At 41.2% G+C, this 19,053-nt stretch overlaps 1 protein-coding gene across 1 annotated transcript in view; it reads left to right on the forward strand.

The window, feature by feature from the left end:
- LOC129822564 (complement C1q tumor necrosis factor-related protein 1-like) overlaps positions 1-14,517 on the forward strand; it is a 14,579-nt gene extending 62 nt beyond the window's left edge. Inside the window, exons 1-3 of the mRNA XM_055880897.1 lie at positions 1-38; positions 10,595-10,825; positions 11,715-14,517. The exon at positions 1-38 is cut by the window's left edge and continues 62 nt beyond it. Of these exons, the coding sequence (XP_055736872.1) occupies positions 10,606-10,825; positions 11,715-12,262 (768 nt within the window). The 5' untranslated portion in view covers positions 1-38; positions 10,595-10,605 and the 3' untranslated portion in view covers positions 12,263-14,517. The remainder of the gene's footprint in view (positions 39-10,594; positions 10,826-11,714) is intronic.
- Positions 14,518-19,053: the final 4,536 nt, after the last annotated feature.

Consider the following 19,053-nt stretch of genomic DNA (forward strand, 5'->3'; position numbering starts at 1 on the left):
CAGCTGATCGACACCACTTGCAAAGACTTCTACGAGAGGTAAGTTACAGTAGCATGCTTTACTATCAATCACATTATCTGTCATTCTGCGGTAGCTTCTGCACAATGCCAAGAGTGCACGTCTCACGCAGTTCCGCATCTTTAATTTGGCTACATTAAACGTAATGTCTAACTGATGGGCGTCGTCAGAATTTGCAAAGAAGAGGATAGAGCAGCAGCAGAGGGCTGGTGAAGTTGCATATCAGCAGCCGCAGCTAGTTTCAATAGTTGGCTGCCTCTCTACAGGCATGGCCGTAATTACACACGAGGACACGGAGTTGCGTACTGTTTTTTAGGAACTCAGTCAGGGTCTCAAATTACTGTTGAGAGTTAGAATAGTGAATAGACGAGGTGCAATTTCGAAATTTAGTCGTGCATCAGCAGTTTTCCTCTTGCTATATGTCACTCACTGACAGTCACTCAATTAGCCCATGTCATAAAACATTTTTGGATTAGTCTAGGCCCTAGTCTAATCCAAAAAGAAGGAGGCGAGGAGCGTAATTATACCCTAGGGTATAATTACGCTCCTCGCCTCCTTCTCAAAACCCATTGGAGGAGAAGGTCAGAGGGGAGGGATCTCTGCCTTTCTCAGTCAATAGGTTTCGGGAAGGAGAGAGGACGTGAGGAGTGTGCAATTGAGATTCTACCTAGTTAGTCTAGCCAGCTATCTACATTTGTAGTAATCCGGGCTGAATTACTGACAGGTAACGCTGGGCACGAGCCCAGGGGCCCTGACCTCCAATTGGCCCCCATTGATTTTGATTGTCCCTCTCACTCAGATATCATATTAACATGACATAAGTCATGGCAAAATAGGTAGAATTGCATGGAATTAGCTTTAAAACGGCAAAAATGTATCCCCACCCCATTGTAAAATATGTAGAATACCTCCCTCTGTATGTATTAAACTATAGTTTGTTATCCAGGTGCTGAGTTAATGTGTAGCGGCTAATTGTATAGCTAATAGGCTATGTGTTTGTAGGTCGACTGAGGTACATGAAGCTACAGGATGGTAGGGGTCATTTTTGCTTGTTTTTGCTGTTTTCTAAATAGCATTTTAGACTTTTTAAATAGTTAAGAAATGCAGTAAATGAGCTTCAACGACTTAATATTTTCAAAATTTCACAGTATTTTTCCAACATCATTATATATATAAAAACAGGGAAATATAATTTTGGACTGCACTGGGCCTTTAAAAATGCACTATGCAGAAACGGCTCCGCCATTTCCTGGTTGCTAAAATTCTAATAGTTCGCCTAATTTCAGTTTATGTGACAAAACAAGCAAGTATAGTGTAGAGAATCATTGTACCATTTAAACCACTGTGAAATACACTATATACACAAAAGTATGTGGAGATCCCTTCAAATGAGTGGTTTCGGCTATTTCAGCCACACCCGTTAATGACAGGTGTATAAATTTGAGCACACAGCCATGCAATCTTCATAGACAAACATTTGCAGTAGAAAAACTTTACCGGAGAGCTCAGTGACTTTCAATATGGCACCGTCATAGGATGCCACCTTTCCAAACAAGTTCCAAACTGCGTCTGGAAGCAATGTCAGCACAAGAACTGTTCGTTGGGAGCTTCATGAAATGGGTTTCCATGTCCTAGCAGCATCACACAAGCCTAAGATCACCATGCGTAATGCCAAGCATCAGCTGGAGTGGTGTAAAGATCGTCGCAATTGGACTCTGGCGCAGCGGAAACGCGTTCTCTGGAGTGACGAATCACGCTTCACCATCTGGCAGTCCGACAGACGAATCTGGGTTTGGCAGATACCAGGAAAATGCTTCCTACCCCAATGCATGGTGCCAACTGTAAAGTTTGGTGGAGGAGGAATAATGGTCTGGGGCTGTTTTTCATGGTTCGGGCTAGGCCCCTTAGCTCCAGTGAAGGGAAATATTAACGCTACAGCATACAATGACATTCTAGACGATTCTGTGCTTCCAACTTTGTGGCAACAGTTTGGGGAAGGCCCTTTCCTGTTTCAGCATGACAATGCCCCCGTGCACAAAGCGAAGTTCATACAGAAATGGTTTGTCGAGATTGGTGTGGAAGAACTTGACAGGCCTGCAAACAACCCTGAACTCAACCCCATCGAACACCTTTGGGATGAATTGGAACTCCAACTGCGAGCCAGGTCTAATCGCCCAACATCAGTGCCCAACCTCACTAATGCTCTTGTGGCTGAATGGAAGCAAGTCCCTGCAGCAATGTTCCAACATCTAGTGGAAAGCCTTCCCAGAAGAGTGGAGGCTGTTATAGCAGCAAAGGGGATACCAACTCCATATTAATGCCCATGATTTTGGAATGAGTTGTTCGACGAGCAGGTATCCAATTCATTTTGGTAATGTAAGGTAAGGCCATATTTGTCCATATTACTTTTCCGTATGTGGCATCTTGCTCCGAGATCCTAATGTACATGATTTATCTAATGCAGATTAGTCTACTGATGCATTCCACTGGCTTTATTAACATGTTCTCTAGTCTAGCACACCACCATATCATATAGCTTTAAACCCAGACTGTACCATGTCATATGCCAAGTCAAACTTGATTAACTATGCTTGTGTTACCATCCCCTTGGTCCAGGACTGCAGGCCAGCTTTGCTGTAGTGTATGGATATTAACTCAAACAACGTGTGCTGGATCAGCTGAATCCTGATTCATGAAGTCAGTCTTTAAGCTCTGTTTGCTCGAGAGATCTACCCAGTGTGCATCCCAAATGGCACCCTATTCCCATAGAGCACAACTTTTTTGACCAGGGCCCGAAGTACTGCACTATGCAGGGTATAGGGTGCAATTTGGGATGGCGTCCAAATGTCCATCTTTCAAACTGTCAAATGTAACTCTGTGGCACAACTGTCAACTAAAGAGGCTGAACGATTTAAAGCACTCCTTACTATCAAATGAATGTAGTTATTTCTGACCCTTCGGTAGTAACGAAACATTTGGCACATAGCTAGCCTGTACAATCAAAAAAATGATCAAGATACTGTACCTCAGTACACTTCACAAGTTTACATGGTTCACATGTTTGGCGGAGATGAAGCATTTCCTTCTACAGACACCTATGCTGTATCGCGTGCATATGACCGTCAACTTTGATTGGATTTTGAATGGACAATCCCAGAAAAAGACCTTCAAGATCATTCAGATGTCTGCAGATCATGGATATTTATTCCAGGGACATTATGGAAGAAGCTATAGCATTGCTATACTTTTGGTTTGTGGATGAGAGTCACACTAGTGTTTCTTCCGTGGATTTTCATTGGACCATTGGCCCTATGTTCTGTCACTGCAATGAGCTATGGATCTAAAATGGCACCTTAGTATAACAGCTGTGTTGCACTGTCTGTCTGACACTAAAGGGCTGGCATCATTGAAAATGACCAATAATGGTCATGGTTTGAATCGAAGCTGCAGACAACAACAGTGGTTGCTGTCTCATGGAGAGTTCATAGCTGGCTCGTGTTCATCATTCCTAAACCTTCCCTGCTCCCCTCTATGCAAATATATGGTATGTTTTCTCTGGATCCAAAATCCTCTTTTTCCCACTCTCCTGGAACAGCAGTGGGACACGTAATAATTCACTTACTAAGCAGACTCTGATATTATAGTAGATGTTTTTTCCCCCCATCTTATTCATGTGGATATTCATTAAACCACTATAGCAGGGGGTTCCCAAACTTTTTTTTGCCCACGACCACATTTTGATATCTGAAAATTATTGCAACCTCCCAACCATGTGAAAAAAATTCATGTAATTAACAGCCAATGTTTACTTTGTTAATTGGGGCTATGGCAGTCCATTGTAAAACATTCTAACTGTATTTCTGATTGTGTTCTCGAATCACAATCACATACTTTTAATGTGGGGCTATGACAGTCAATTGCAAATTAGTCTGACATCATTTCTCTTATCTCACCACCCCTAATTAGATGGCTGTGCTTGATCCATGTCGCGTCGGAGCTTCTCAGAGTCAGGGGGTGTGGTGTACTGTGCGTACCTCATCTCTCCTGTCACATCCAACCTGGATCAAATGTATTTTCTTCTACTACAGACGAGAGCACCGAATGAGCGTACCATGAGTTTTAATATCCGGAGGGAGACGGAACAGTATTCCCTTTGAGTCATAAACCAAAACTCCTCCATAGTGACCCGTGAATGCCTTGTCTACAGCATTCAGTCACATGACAGCTCGATCAGCTGCTCAATTTCACTTACTGGCATGTCAACTAAGCCAAGGTCACAGTTATATCAGCAAAATCCATTTGGTCACTCATCTGTAGAAATGTTTTGTATTTCCCCTCCATGCTTGCGTTCAGTTCGTTCAGTTTCACAATTATGTCTGTTACATAGGCAAGGAGAGAAATTTGAATTGTCATTACACAGAAAGATTTACTTCCATTGCGAATGACAACAGTTCCTCTCTCAATTCAAAAAAATCTTTCCAACACTCCCCCTCGATAACCAACAAGCCTCGGTGTGAAATAGAAGATTGTCATGCTCTGATCCCATATCTCCACAAAGTTTTGCAAACAGACGTGTGCAATGTAGTTTGCAATCAAAGTCACCTGCTGCTTAAATCTCTGAGTTCTGCGCTCAGCTCTTTTGCCACAAGTTGCTCTCGGTGTACCCGTTATAGCTCAGTGGGTGTATCATACAATGCATCCATATGGCAGAGGGAGAAACATGTATAAATCTTGTTACGGATAGGGGTCAGCATTTTCATGTTTGGATGAAAAGCGGGCCCGGAGTAAACTGCCTGCTACTCAGGCCCAGTTGCTAAAATATGCATATTGTTAGTATATTTGGATAGAAAACAATCCGAAGTTTCTAAAACTGTTTGAATGATGTCTGTGAGTATAACATAACTCATATGGCAGGCAAAAACCTGAGACAAAATCCAACCAGGAAGTGGGAAATCTGAGGTTGGTCGTTTTTCAACTCATTCCCTATTAAAGATACAGTGGGATATGGGTCATGTTGCACTTCCTAAGACTTCCACTAGATGTCAACAGTCTTTAGAACCCTGTCTGATGCTTCTACTGTGAAGTGGGGCCGAATGAGAGAGGAATGAGTCAGAGGTCTGGCAGAATGCTTTGAGCTCGTGACGCTCGTTCACGTGAGAGCGAGCTCTGTTCCATAGCTTTTCTACAGACAAAGAAATTCTCCGGTTGGAACATTATTGAAGATTTATGTTAAAAACATCCTAAAGATTGATTCTATACTTTGTTTGACATGTTTCTATGGACTGTAATATGACTTTTCGTCTGAACTTTTGCCTGGACCTGCCCGTGCGTCGTGAGTTTAGATTGTGTACTGAACAATATAACAACAAGGAGGAATTTGGACATAAATGATGGACTTTATGGAACAAATCAAACATTTATTGTGGAACTGAGATTCCTGGGAGTGCATTCTAACAAAGATCATCAAAGGTAAGTGAATTTTTCTAATGCTATTTCTGACTTATGTTGACTCCAACATGGCGGATATGTTCTTGGGTTGTGTTGTTTTCTGAGCGCCATACTCAGATTATTGCATGGTTTGCTTTTTCCGTAAAGTTTTTTTGAAATCTGACACAGCGGTTGCATTAAGGAGAAGTATATCTTTAAATCTGTGAATAACACTTGTATCTTTTATTTATGTTTATTATGAGTATTTCTGTGATTTGATGTGGCTCTGTGCAAATTCACGGGATGTTTTGGAGGCAAAGCCAAATGTAAACTTTTTGGAGGTTTTTGGATATAAATATGAACTAGATCGAACAAATCATACATATATTGTGTAACATGTTGTCCCGGGAGTGTCATCTGATGAAGAATATCAAAGGTTAGTGATTCATTCTATCAATATTTCTGCTTTTTGTGACTCCTCTCTTTGGTTGAAAAATCGCTGTATGCTTTCTGTGACTAGTTGCTGACCTAACATAATGATATGTTCTGCTTTCGCCGAAAAGCTTTTTTGAAATCGGACACTGTGGTTGGATTAACGATAATTTTATCTTTAAAATGGTGTCTAATACTTGTATGTTTGAGAAAATTGAATTAGGAGATTTCTGTTGATTGAATTTGGTACCCTGCAATTTCATTGACTGTTGGCGAGGGGGCTCCGCTAGACAGGATAACTAGAGTGCAGATGCCTGCCCGCCATCCCGTGATAGATGGAGCCCCATCTGTGCAAAATCCCACTATTCAATCCCATGGAATCTCTTTTCCGTCAATATAGCCACGCAGCACACTAATCATCCCCTGTGCCGTTTCATGCTCGGGAATACTGAGACAGAACAGTATGTCCTCGTGAAAAGCATCCGACGACATGTAGCGAACAAAGGTCAATGCATGGGCATCTCGGCCCTCACAGCTAACATCCATTTGGAGAGAATAAAGTCGTTCAGTCAGTTTCCTTTTGATTGATTGCTATAGCATCAATTCTTAGTTTCACTGTATTATCTGACAAGGGTATTGTTTTCACCATATCAATTGAGGCCGGCAATGTCAAAGTCTCTGCAATAGTGTGTGGTTTCACAGGTTAGCAGGCTTAGCCAATCACCATGGGAATGATTCAAGTGCAGTGGTCAAGTGCGACCTTTTCCCACTATCTAAGGGCGCTCTCTGGTTGAATTGTAACTTTTCTTTTAGATTTTTAAGGTTATCCAAATTACAATGATTTTGAGAGACAAAAACGATATAATATATATACAGTACCAGTCAAAAGTTTGGACACACCTAGTCATTCAAGGGTTTTTCTATATTTGTACTATTTCCTACATTGTAGAATAATAGTGAAGACATCAAAACTTTTAAATAACACATATGGCATCATGTAGTAACCAAAAAAGTGTTAAATAAATGTAAATATATTTCATATTTGAGCCACCCTTTGCCTTGATGACAGCTTTGCACACTCTTGGCATTCAACCAGCTTCATGAGGTAGTCACCTGGAATGCATTTCAATTAAAAGGTATGCGTTGTTAAAAGTTAATTTGTGGAATTTCTTTCCTTAATGTGTTTGAGCCAATCAGTGGTGTTACAAGGTAGGGGTGGTATACAGAAGATAGCCCTATTTGGTAACAGACCAAGTCCATATTATGGCAAGAACAGCTCAAATAAGCAAAGCGAAATGACAGTCCATCATTACTTTAAGACATGAAGGTCAGTCAATCTGGAAAATTTCAAGACCTTTGAAACTTTCTTCAAGTGCAGTCGCAAAAACCATCAAGCGCTATGATGAAACTGGCTCTCATGAGGACCGCCACAGGAACGGAAGACCCAGAGTTACCTCTGCTGCAGAGGATAAGTTCATTAGAGTTACCAGCCTCAGAAATTGCAGCCCAAATAAATGCTTCACAGGGTTCAAGTAACAGACACATCTCAAAATCAACTGTTCAGAGGAGACTGCGTGAATCAGGCCTTCATGGTCGAATTGCTGCAAAGAAACCACTACTAAAGGACACCAATAAGAAGAAGAGACTTGTTTGAGCCAAGAAACACGAGTAATGGACATTAGACCGGTGGAAATCTGTCCTTTGGTCTGATGAGTCCATATTTGAGATTTGTAGTTCCAACCGCCGTGTCTTTGTGAGACGTAGAGTAGGTGAACGGATAATCTCTACATGTGTGGTTCCCACTATGGAGCATGGAGGAGGAGGTGTAATGGTATGGGGGTGCTTTGCTGGTGACACTGTCAGTGATTTGTTGAGAATTCAAGGCACACTTACCCAGACTGGCTACCACAGCATTCTGCAGCGAAACGCCATCCCACCTGTTATGCGCTTAGTGGGACAATCACTTGTTTTTCAACAGGACAATGATTCAACACACCTCCGGGCTGTGTAAGGGCTATTTGACAAAGAAGGAGAGTGATGGAGTGCTGCATCAGATGACCTGGCCTCCACAATCCCCCGACCTCAACCCAATTGAGATGGTTTGGGATGAGTTGGACCACAGAGTGAAGGAAAAGTAGCCAACAAGTGCTCAGCATATGTGGGAACTCCTTCAGGACTGTTGGAAAAGCATTCCAGGTGAAGCTGGTTGAGATAATGCCAAGGGTGTGCAAAGCTATCATCAAAGCAAAGGGTGGCTACTTCGAAGAATTTCAGTTATAAGATATATTTTGATTTGTATAACACTTTTTTGGTACTACATGATTCAATATGTGTTATTTCATAGTTGTGATGTCTTCACTATACAATGTAGACAATTTAAAAAATTGAACCCTTGAACCCTTAAACCCTTGAGTAAGTAGGTGTGTCCAAACTTTGACTGTTACTGTGTATATATTTACAGTGGAAGTCAGAAGTTTACATACACTTAGGTTGGAGACATTAAAACTTGTTTTTCCAACCACTCCACCAATGTCTTGTGAACAAACTATAGTTTTGACAAGTCGGTTAGGACATCTACTTTGTGCATGACACAAGTAATTTTTCCAACAATTGGTTACACACAGATTATTTCACTTATAATTCACTGTATCACAATTCTAGTGGGTCAGAAGTTTACATACACTAAGTTGACAGTGCCTTTAAACAACTTGGAAAATTCCAGAAAATTATGTCATGGCATTAGAAGCTTCTGATAGGCTAATTAACATAACTTGAATCAATTGGAGGTGTACCTGTGGATGTATTTCAAGGCCTACCTTCAAAGTCAGTGCCTCTTTGCTTGACATCATGGGAAATGAAAAGACCTCAGAAAATAATGGTAGATCTCCACAAGTCTGGTTCATCCTTGGGGGCAATTTCCAAATGCCTGAAGGTACCACGTTCATCTGTACAAACAATAGTACGCAAGTATAAACACCATGGGACCACACAGCTGTCATACCGCTCAGGAAGGAGACACGTTCTGTCTCCTACAGATTAATGTACTTTGGTGCGAAAAGTGCAAATCAATCCCAGAACAACAGCAAAGAACCTTGTGAAGATGCTGGAGGAAACAAAGTATCTATATCCACAGTAAAACGAGTCCTATATCAACATAACCTGAAAGGCCGCTCAGCAAAGAAGAAGCCACTGCTCCAACGCCATAAAAAAAGACAGACTACGGTTTGCAACTGCACATGGAGACAAAGATCGTTCTGTTTGGAGAAATGTCTTTTGGTCTAATGAAACGAAAATAGACCTGTTTGGCCATGATGACCATTGTTATTTTTGGAGAAAAAAGGGGGAGGCTTGCAAGCCGAAGAACACCATCTCAACCGTGAAGCACGGGGGTGGCAGCATCATGTTGTGGGGGTGCTTTGCTGCAGGAGGGACTGGTGCACTTCACAAAATATCATGAGGAAATAAATGATGTGGATATTTTGAAGCAACTTCTCAAGACATCAGTCAGGAAGTTAAGGCTTCCTACAAATGGGTCTTCCAAATGGAAAATGACCCAAGCATACTTTCAAAGTTGTGGCAAAATGGCTCGAGGACAACAAAGTCAAGGTTTTGGAGTGGCCGTCATAAAGCCCTGACCTCAATCCTATAAAAACTTTGTGGGCAGAACTGAAAAAGTGTGTGTGTGTGTGTGTGTGTGTGTGTAAGTAGGCGTACAAACCTGATTCAGTTACACCAGCTTTGTCAGGAGGAATGGGATGAAATTCACCCAACTAATTGTGGGAATCTTGTGGAAGGCCACCCGAAACATTTGACCCAAGTTAAACAATTTAAAGGCAACTCTGCCAAATACTAATTGAGTGTATGTAAACTTCTGACCCACTGGGAATGTGATGAAATAAATCATTCTCTCAACTATTATTCTGACATTTCACATTCTTAAAATAAAGTGGTGATCCTAACTGACCTAAGACAGGGAATTTTTACTAGGATTAAATGTCAGTAATTGTGAAAAACTGAGTTTAAATGTATTTGGCTAAGGTGTATGTAAACTTCCGACTTCAACCGTATGTATGTATAAATATATATATATATATAAGTACATTTATTTTACCAATTTTGGAGATTCTCCCTTGACCCCATTTTCATATAAAACCGACCACACATGGGGTCGTTACCCCTAGTTTGGGAACAGCTGCATTATAGTATCATTTACCCTACTCATGGGATAACATAAATACCTCTTTGTCATACTTGTTTTTTCTTCGTGCTCGAGTCAATCTGTGTCGCTGAAGTTCAGCACTATAGCATGAATTAAATTTAAAAGTAATTTCCGATTCTGCCTACATATGCAGTGTTTACCGTGAATGCAGTCTCCACTCATGTGTGGAACATTGCTTTTAAGCTTCTATTGCGCTACGCATTGAATCGAGCCTTTACTATTTGAGTTATGTAATAGACAACAATGTAGAATCTCATATGATACTGGAATTAAATGGTATTTCTCTCCACTATGAGTGCTTTATTTATTCTGTCAGCAGGACCAATTTACAACTGTACCTTTATGTTTATAATAACAAACACCACTGTCAATGGGACTTCGGTATAAGCCAATCTTGGATATAATCCCCTCAAATAACTCTCCTTGTCCAAAGATTTACAGCAGTTACAGCACAAAGGTTGTGTCTAATCTGCCTGTTGCCTTTCCTTGTCCTCTCAGGTGCAGCAACCATGTTTGACCACCTCCTCCTCCTGAGCCCCGTCCTCCTGTTCCTCCCCCTGGTCATCGCTGTCCCGTCCCCCGGAGGTGCCCCTCCTGCCCCCTGCCGCCGCTGCTGTGACGACCTGGAGCTACAGAAGGGCCCACCAGGCCCTCAGACGGGGGACCAAAAGAGTGACCTGAACCAGATGCCTGAAGTCCGCACCTACATCAACATGACCATCCTCAAAGGTGCGCCTGGATTGTGCCTTTACACCTGCAACACACATAGCTTGATCCCAGGTCTCTTTGTGTTGTTTTGCCAACTCCTATGGTGGTTGTCATGTCAAAGACTAAACAGTTTGCCAAACATCACAAAAAGATCTGGGACCAGGCTATCCTGTACACAATGACTGAATTCCATTTGATTGGATTATGATTATGTGTATTCCAATCCAAGGCTCTACTCAATTGGACCTCTACAAAACTATAGAGTTAGGCCCTGCTCGCATTTGACACATTTAAGAGACTTGGTAGGATTCTAGACACTAAGATTGGTTCGGTGTACATTTGATTCACCAGGGGAGAATGGCTGCCCCTGGACTTAACGAGGTTGTCGGGTTTCAAACGGACCTTTTCATTGAAGGAATGCTGTAAAAAAAAATCTCCAGTCATTGGGACTAGAGGCTAAAAAGTCTGCTGCTATTTCAGAACATTAACCTGGCACGGAACTTGCTTATGTGGCTGAAAACATGACCAATAACGTAACAGTTTGTGTGTGCGTGTGTGTGTGCGTGCGTGTGCTCACCAGAGAGTATGACCTGGCTTGGAAAAACATGCTGTGGCCTTCCAAAAATAAAGTAGCAGAAAAAAATATCCTGTGAAAGATAAGCATAACTCCGGAACCCTAAATTCTCATATACTGAATGGGCTACAATTATGAGAAGTCTGGAGTGACTAAGTTTATGTAATATTCCCATCTGGAGAAAATCATAAACAATCTATCTACACATAGTCTTCTATGATCCATGTTGTACTAACTTTAATCTCAACATTGCCCCATTTGGACCTTTAGTCTACATTACTGTGTCATAGCTCTCTAAGGACTCATGTTCTGTATATTTTCCATCTTGCCTCACAGGGGACAAGGGAAACCGCGGGGACAGGGGGACACCTGGGAAGTCTGGTGAGGAAGGCGCTACTGGATCCCGAGGGCCCATGGGCCCCAAAGGAACCAAGGGCCTGGTGGGTCCCCCAGGGGACCCCTGCAAGACCCAGGAAGCAGCCTTCTCGGTGGGGCGTCGCAAGTCCCTCCACAGCGTGGACTACTACCAGGCCCTGGTGTTCGACACAGAGTTCGTCAACCTCCACGGCCACTTCGACATGTTCAAAGGAAAGTTCAACTGCTTTGTCCCTGGGATCTACTTCTTCAATGTCAACATCCACACCTGGAACTTTAAGGAGACCTACCTGCACATAATGAGGAATGACAAGGAGCAGGCCATCGTGTACGCCCAGCCCAGCGAGAGGTCCATCATGCAGAGCCAGAGCCTTATGTTGCCCCTTGAGCTCAATGACGAGGTGTGGGTCCGGCTGTACAAGAGGGAGAGGGAGAACGCTGTGTATAGTGACGATGTGGATATCTACATCACCTTCAACGGATACCTCATCAAGTCCACCCTGGAGTGAGATGACCTGCTGGGTCATGTTCAGTAGGCACAAAACGGAAGAAAATGCTCTAAGCAGTGTCAAACGGGGAGGTATTATCTGGACTTGTCCAGGAAGAAATGCTTGTTTTCTTTTTCCGTTGCAAAATGTTTAAGATGTTTTGGTACGGTGTGCCCTAATGAACATGATCCCCAACTGACATGAAGGGAGGGGGCTAGAGGTCAGAGTTCAGGAGGTTCCGATTGGAAGAGGGGCCTCTTTATGCAGGGTTTTCACTGATGCACACACCTACTTTTAAGTGCCTCTATACGCTGCAAAGGGATACTGGGGGCTTGTAAGGTAATGACTCCATATACATATCCATAGACTCCTTGTCCCCTGTATTGAAAAAGCAATATTATTAGATGTATATGCTGACAAGGAGGCTGGGAGGGAAAAGACCTATGACACAAGGAATGAGATGTCCCCTTAAAGACACAACCCCCTTTATAAACATCTGGCTGTAATGGACTTCACTGTTGGTTGTTAGCTTTATTAGGAGTTGTCACAGTGAACTGACACACACATCGAAGTGCTTTGAAGCCATTAGTGATGCAAGAAAGCCTGGTTGTCTTCCCAAACTCCCAGATTGGTGCTATACCTTAATACTGTCATTTGTCTCAGATGTTTTGTCTGGACACTAGTCTAGTTTGTATGCTGTTTTTTTTGTGTTCAGTTTCTGAGCTCTTGGATCAATTTTGTCTGGTAAATCTTTTCATCAGATCCTGATTTTTTTCCAGCTGGATATGAGTTGCACAGTTGTATAAATGAAAAAGACTACAGTAGTCACTACAGTAGGCACATTTGATCTCACAAGGCCAAATAAGAATCATATGATAATAGTTCAACAGGGATCCCTTGGTAACAGGATACAGAACATTTATTTACAGTTTGGTGCTGTTTTTGTTTGGTCTTATCTAGTCAGAACCTGATGTGGCAGACTAACAGTGCCAGCTGGAATAGGGTACCATTGCACCATTCAAATAGGGTCGACATGGATCAAGTATTCAATAGCACAAAGAAGCCCTCTGAAGTAGAAAGATGAATTGATTGATTCCAACAGTTCTCTTGGCCTGTATTTCCTTCAATGACAGCAGCTGAGATAAGTGTTGTGAGATTTGGCGCCTTGCACATCGGGGAATATGGATTTTTACGGAAATATCAGAGGTTCCTTGTGTGATACTATTTTGCCAGGTACTCTGAAAAGTGATGGCGTGAAACCCAGTAAAACTCCAACAGTGACATTGCTTCAGGAAGTAGAGCATTTCTGAGGCTAAAAGTCAACACAAATCCAGTTGCCAGGAGTAGCCTTTTGCTGAAATACCCTACATAATACATGGTGCTAAAACATCCTTCAATCGTTTTTAAAATCACGCTAGAGTTGCTTGCAAATGTGTGGTTTTACTGCAGGTTTATGAATGTCCGTGTGCGAGGGAGGGGGGGCTGTTTTTTTGTAAAGATTCCAAACAGGATGTCAGAGGTGCAGGTGAGTTTCCTCTAGTCAGTCATCCAGACACAGCTCAGCCCTCATTTCACAATGCAGAAGGGAGTCCAGAGATCAAACAAAGATAAACTGTTGATCAAAGGGTTGATTAAGTGCAAAGATACAGAGAGTGAATGAAGGACTAAGCAAGACTTTTATATTTGGAACTGAATTGCAAATATAATTCTGTATGTGTTTAATGGTGTGACAGACAGTTGCTTTTCAATGGAATGGGGGGAAAAAAGTGCAAGCTATCCAAAACCCTTCCAAGTACTTACAGTACTGTGTCCCATAAACCAATTCCTAACCATGCAGGTCAATGATTTTAACAGCAGGTGGCATCCTTCAGCCAAGTTCAAACCTCTTCTCACAGCACTTCGTTGAATGTTGTTTTTGTGTCAGAATGGGGAATGATTTGATAAGAAGTTAGCTTTGAGAAGCTGGCCATTCAGGGGTGAACTATTCATTTAGAACGTTAGCTAGTAGACACAGGTGTAGAGATGTAACAATTCGAGAACTATTCTTCCTTTATTCATGACAAAATGCTCCAATGAATTCAGAGCTGTTTTGCTGTTCAAGTTACTTGATTGCTTGTCTCCTTATGGTGCTACATAATGTTTAAAAAGGTGCTACATTATATTTCGTTTTGTAATTCAAATAAATGTACATATTCTGCTTGAACATGGATGACATTTGACCAATACATATTTGACATTCACTTTGCAAACCTTTGTTAATAAAGATATTGACACATCTTTGTCTCAACCTCAAGCTTGATTGTGCCACACATCTTGTCAAACAGTTGCAGTCGAGCAAGGAAAGGTACATAAGAGAAGAGGGCAACACCCATTGTACATGTCTCCATAATTCAACAACCTCCATTGTTATATGGCCTGTCATCTGTTCTTATGAGTGTTGAGGGATTATTGTATTCTTCTGCCAAAGGCAATACAAATATAATGGTTGGATGGACCGGTTAGTGCGCTAGAGTGGAGTTCAGGTCGGCAACCTCCCAATTCTCTATGTCACAAGAACACCCTTGAAATAACTAGGGCCTCCTTTGGAGATAGAAAACACAGCAATAAAAACATATTTCATGATTGTTTTTGATGGAGCATTCCTATCCTTTTCTATAGTCGAGTTGACTGAGACATTAGTGGTTTAAATGCAACCCGACCACACTGGGCAGGCATTCCCTCTTTGGTCTGGTTTTCTATGTGTTGTCCCAAGGAGCATATACTTTCCTCTTGACTTAATACAAGTCTTCCGCCACACCACAACACTCACTCAGCCAAGACACGCAATGAGCATTCCAGGTTTTTTTTCTTGGTTCAATCTGCAGTGGTGGCCAGCTACGCCCTGTCCTCAAACCACAGCCCATTCCACTGCTGTTGCAATGGGGGCTATATATTTGCCTAATATGTACAAACTCACTGCTTGGCAATGGCATGCTATGATATCCATCTGCCACACAGACTCCTCTCAAGCAGGACTCCACCTGACTTGATATTCTGTAGTATAGTTGGTAGAGCATGGTGTTTGCAATGCCAGGATAGTGGGTTTGATTCCCGGGACCACATACGTGAAAGGTCTTGGCCATAGTACAGTAATCTAAGTGCATGTGATAGTCAAATGTATGCTGTAAATCCCATGTCTACGGTAACCACAAGTAGAGCTCATATACAGGTGCCAGACAGCAATTGTAGTAAGGCGACATCCCAAATGGCAGTGGTGTAAAGTACTTAAGTAAAAATACTTTAACGTAGTTTTTGGGGGGTATCTGTACTGTACTTTACTATTTACATATTTTAAATAATAATAATAATTTGAGTTTCCAAGTACTAACTAGGCCCGACGGTACAGCCACAAGCGTATTATTTTTTGGGTTTGGCAGATGCCAGGAGTACTCTAACTGCCCCAATCCATAGTGTATTCTGCAATATAAAATCCATGTGTACGTGTCATTTTTTATTTATTTATTTGTACCTTTATTTAACTAGGCAAGTTATGTCTGACGTCTAACAAAACAACTCCCACAATCTTTTTATCGTGAATTTCTCTCAGCCAATCATAAGTCATTTGTTTAAGTGCTGTGCTTGTTGAATGTCCTCCCTATAAGTGTGCTGAAAGTCTGTTGTCAATTTCTTTACAGTAAGACAGCATTGTATCTGGTCAAACACAATTTTTCTCAAAAGTTTACTAAGGGTTGGTAACATTCTGATTGGTCAGCTATTTGAGCCAGTAAAGGGGGCTTTACTATTCTTAGGTAGCGGAATTACTTTTGCTTCCTTCGAGGCCTTAGGGCACACACTTTCTAGTAGACTTAGATTGAAGATATGGCAAATTGGAGTGGCAATATCGTCCAATATTGTCCTGAGTAATTTTCCATCCAAGTTGTCAGAACCCGGTGGCTTATCATTTTTGATAGACAACAATAATTTTTTCACTTCTTCCATACTTACTTTACGGAATTCAAAATTACAATGCTTGTATTTCATAATTTGATCAGTTATTCTTGGATGTGTAGTGTCAGCGTTTGTTGCTGTCATGTCATGCTTAAGTTTGCTAATTTTTCCAATGGTAAAAACATTAAAGTAGTTGGCAATATATGTGGGCTTTGTGATGAATGTTTTGAATTTTGAATCTGATTCAATGAATGATGGAGCTGAGTTTGCCTTTTTGGCCGAAATTTCATTTAAGGTGCTCCAAAGCTTTTTACTATCATTCTATGAATGACATCATTCATCTTTGTTTCATAGTATAGTTTCTTCTTCTTTTTATTCTGTTTAGTCACATGATTTCTCAATTTGCAGTATGTTTGCCAATTGGTTGTGCAGCCAGACTTATTTGCCATTCCTTTTGCCTCATCCCTCTAAACCATAACATTTTTAAATACCTCATAAATCCACAGGGATGTAACAGTTTGTCAATGGGTGCATGCTTATTACTAACTGTGATAAGTCATTTCATAAATGTGCCAAGTGCAGCGTCTGGTTGCTCCTCATTACATTGCACAGACCAACAAATAGTCTTTACAATACATCAACAACATAGGTGACTTCCGCCGAGGTCGGGTCCTCTCCTTGTTCGGGCGGCGCTCGGCGGTTGGCGTCGCCGGTCTTCCAGCCATCGTTGATCAACTTTTAATTTTCCATTTGTTTTGTCTTGTTTTTCCACACACCTGGTTTCAATTCCCTCATTTACTTGTTGTGTATTTAACCGTCTGTTCCCCCCATGTCTTTGTGTGGGATTGTTTATTGTAGTGCTTGTGCACGTTCCCCGTGAGCGCACTACGGGTTATTTTTGTGCCTATTTATCTTGTTGTTCTGGATGCCGTTGGTTTTGCTTAATAAATCTCTGGTTATTACCCAGTTCTGCTCTCCTGCGCCTGACTTCTCTGCCGCCAATTACGCACCCCACTACAATAGGAATCACTACAGAACTTATTGTATGACCTCTTATACACTATGTTAGGCTCAGCCTTTGGAACTTTGGTTTTCGTAGATATGGCTACTATATTGTGATCACTACATCCAATGGATTTGGTTACTGCTTTAAAGAAAATGTATGCAGCATTATTAAAGATGTGACCAATACATGTTGATGATTTCATTCCTGTGCTGTTTGTAACTACCCTGGTAGGTTGACTGCAGGCACTAGTTACAGTTTGAAGTTTTTTTTGTGAGTGGGAATCTTATTGAAAGCAAGTCAATATTTAAATCAGCCAGAAAATATAAAACTGTTGATATCACATACATTATCAAGTATTTCACACATGTTATCCAGATACTTACTGTTAGCACTTGGTGGTCTATAGCAGCTTCTCATCAGAATGGGCTTTAGGTGAGGCAGATGAACCTGTAGCCATATTACTTCAACAGTATTTAACATGAGATCCTCTCTAAGCTTTACAGGAATGTGGTTCTCAACATAAATGGCAGCACCTCCACCTTTGGCATTTCTGTATTTTATGTAGATGTTATAACCATGTATTGCTACCACTGTATCATCAAAGCTATTATCTAAGTGAGTTTCAGAAATTGTAAGAATATAAATGTCATATTGATTGATTTCATGATCCTTGTTTCCTAATATGTTAAGGTGGGCTATTTTTAGCACTTCTCTGGGATGCTTGATTTTTTTCATTGCTTTACTGGGAAGCTTAGCAGAAGTAGACATGCTCATGTTAGTTATGTAAGTGCAGGGTGAGCTACACACGGTGGACCTTCTACTAGGTCACACAGCTTCAGTTCTAACAGTATAACTCTGGTTCATAGGCACTTGCACTTACTACATACAATAGCTGTGGGGTCAGCAGAGGCATTCAGGGCAGTAAGAGGGACATACATTAGGTTACTTACATTGTGTCTTCCAGTGCCCCTATGATAATGTACATGTGCTTTGGCATTATGACAACTCAGCAACACAATGGTAGGGATTAACTGAGCTGGGATTGGGTCATTGATAAATCATTGTCTTAACGCAGCCTTATAATGCTGTGAAAGGATCCAGGAACCAAAATGATTTGGTTGGATCCCATCCTCCTTAAAAAACAAGCTTTGTTTCCAGAAGGTATCAAAATTGTCAATAAATGTTACACCCACAGAGCTCCAATAGTCTCGTAGCCAGTTATGGAGGGCTAAAAGTCTGCTGAAACATTCAATACCATAATTTAGGGAGTGTTTGTGCTACAGAATAAACACCTCCTCGCCATAAATCAACAATGACACACATAATTGAAAAGTTTCACCGAAGACCTATAAGACCTATATAGACATTATCAAATGTTTTGTTCAAACAGAAAAGACTGTACTGTAAATGGGATAAGGCTATGAGTAACTTGTTTTTTTCATTATTTTATTGTTCATCCTTTATTAGGAATAACAGAGTATCAATTGTATAAGACCCAATATCCAAAGCACCCTGATAAAAATGTCATTTTAAGAATTAACATTCGGCTTTCTTCCTCAAATAATCCACCAGAAGTATTTCTTCAAATTCAAATTTTGCTTCTAGACTGCCATCTAGAGTTCAGGCATGGTATCCAGTCTTGCTCTACAATATTCTATGAAAGAAAGACCTAACCTAACCAGAGTCCCTGGCAGCGTGGTATTTCTGTCTAGACTCTAAATGTAACTTAATAATGCCTTTCCTGATTATCACTTGTTGACGTGAAACTAGTTGGTGAAACCAAAAGTGTCCTTAATTAATACCCGTGTCTTTAGACGGTCGTTAGGCAGGCACAATGTAATTATAGTGTAGTGAAAAAAAAGTGCATTGAAATGTGTTG

The sequence above is a fragment of the Salvelinus fontinalis genome, chromosome 2 (genome assembly GCF_029448725.1).
Source record: "Salvelinus fontinalis isolate EN_2023a chromosome 2, ASM2944872v1, whole genome shotgun sequence".
In the NCBI taxonomy this organism is placed as follows: Eukaryota; Metazoa; Chordata; class Actinopteri; order Salmoniformes; family Salmonidae; genus Salvelinus; species Salvelinus fontinalis.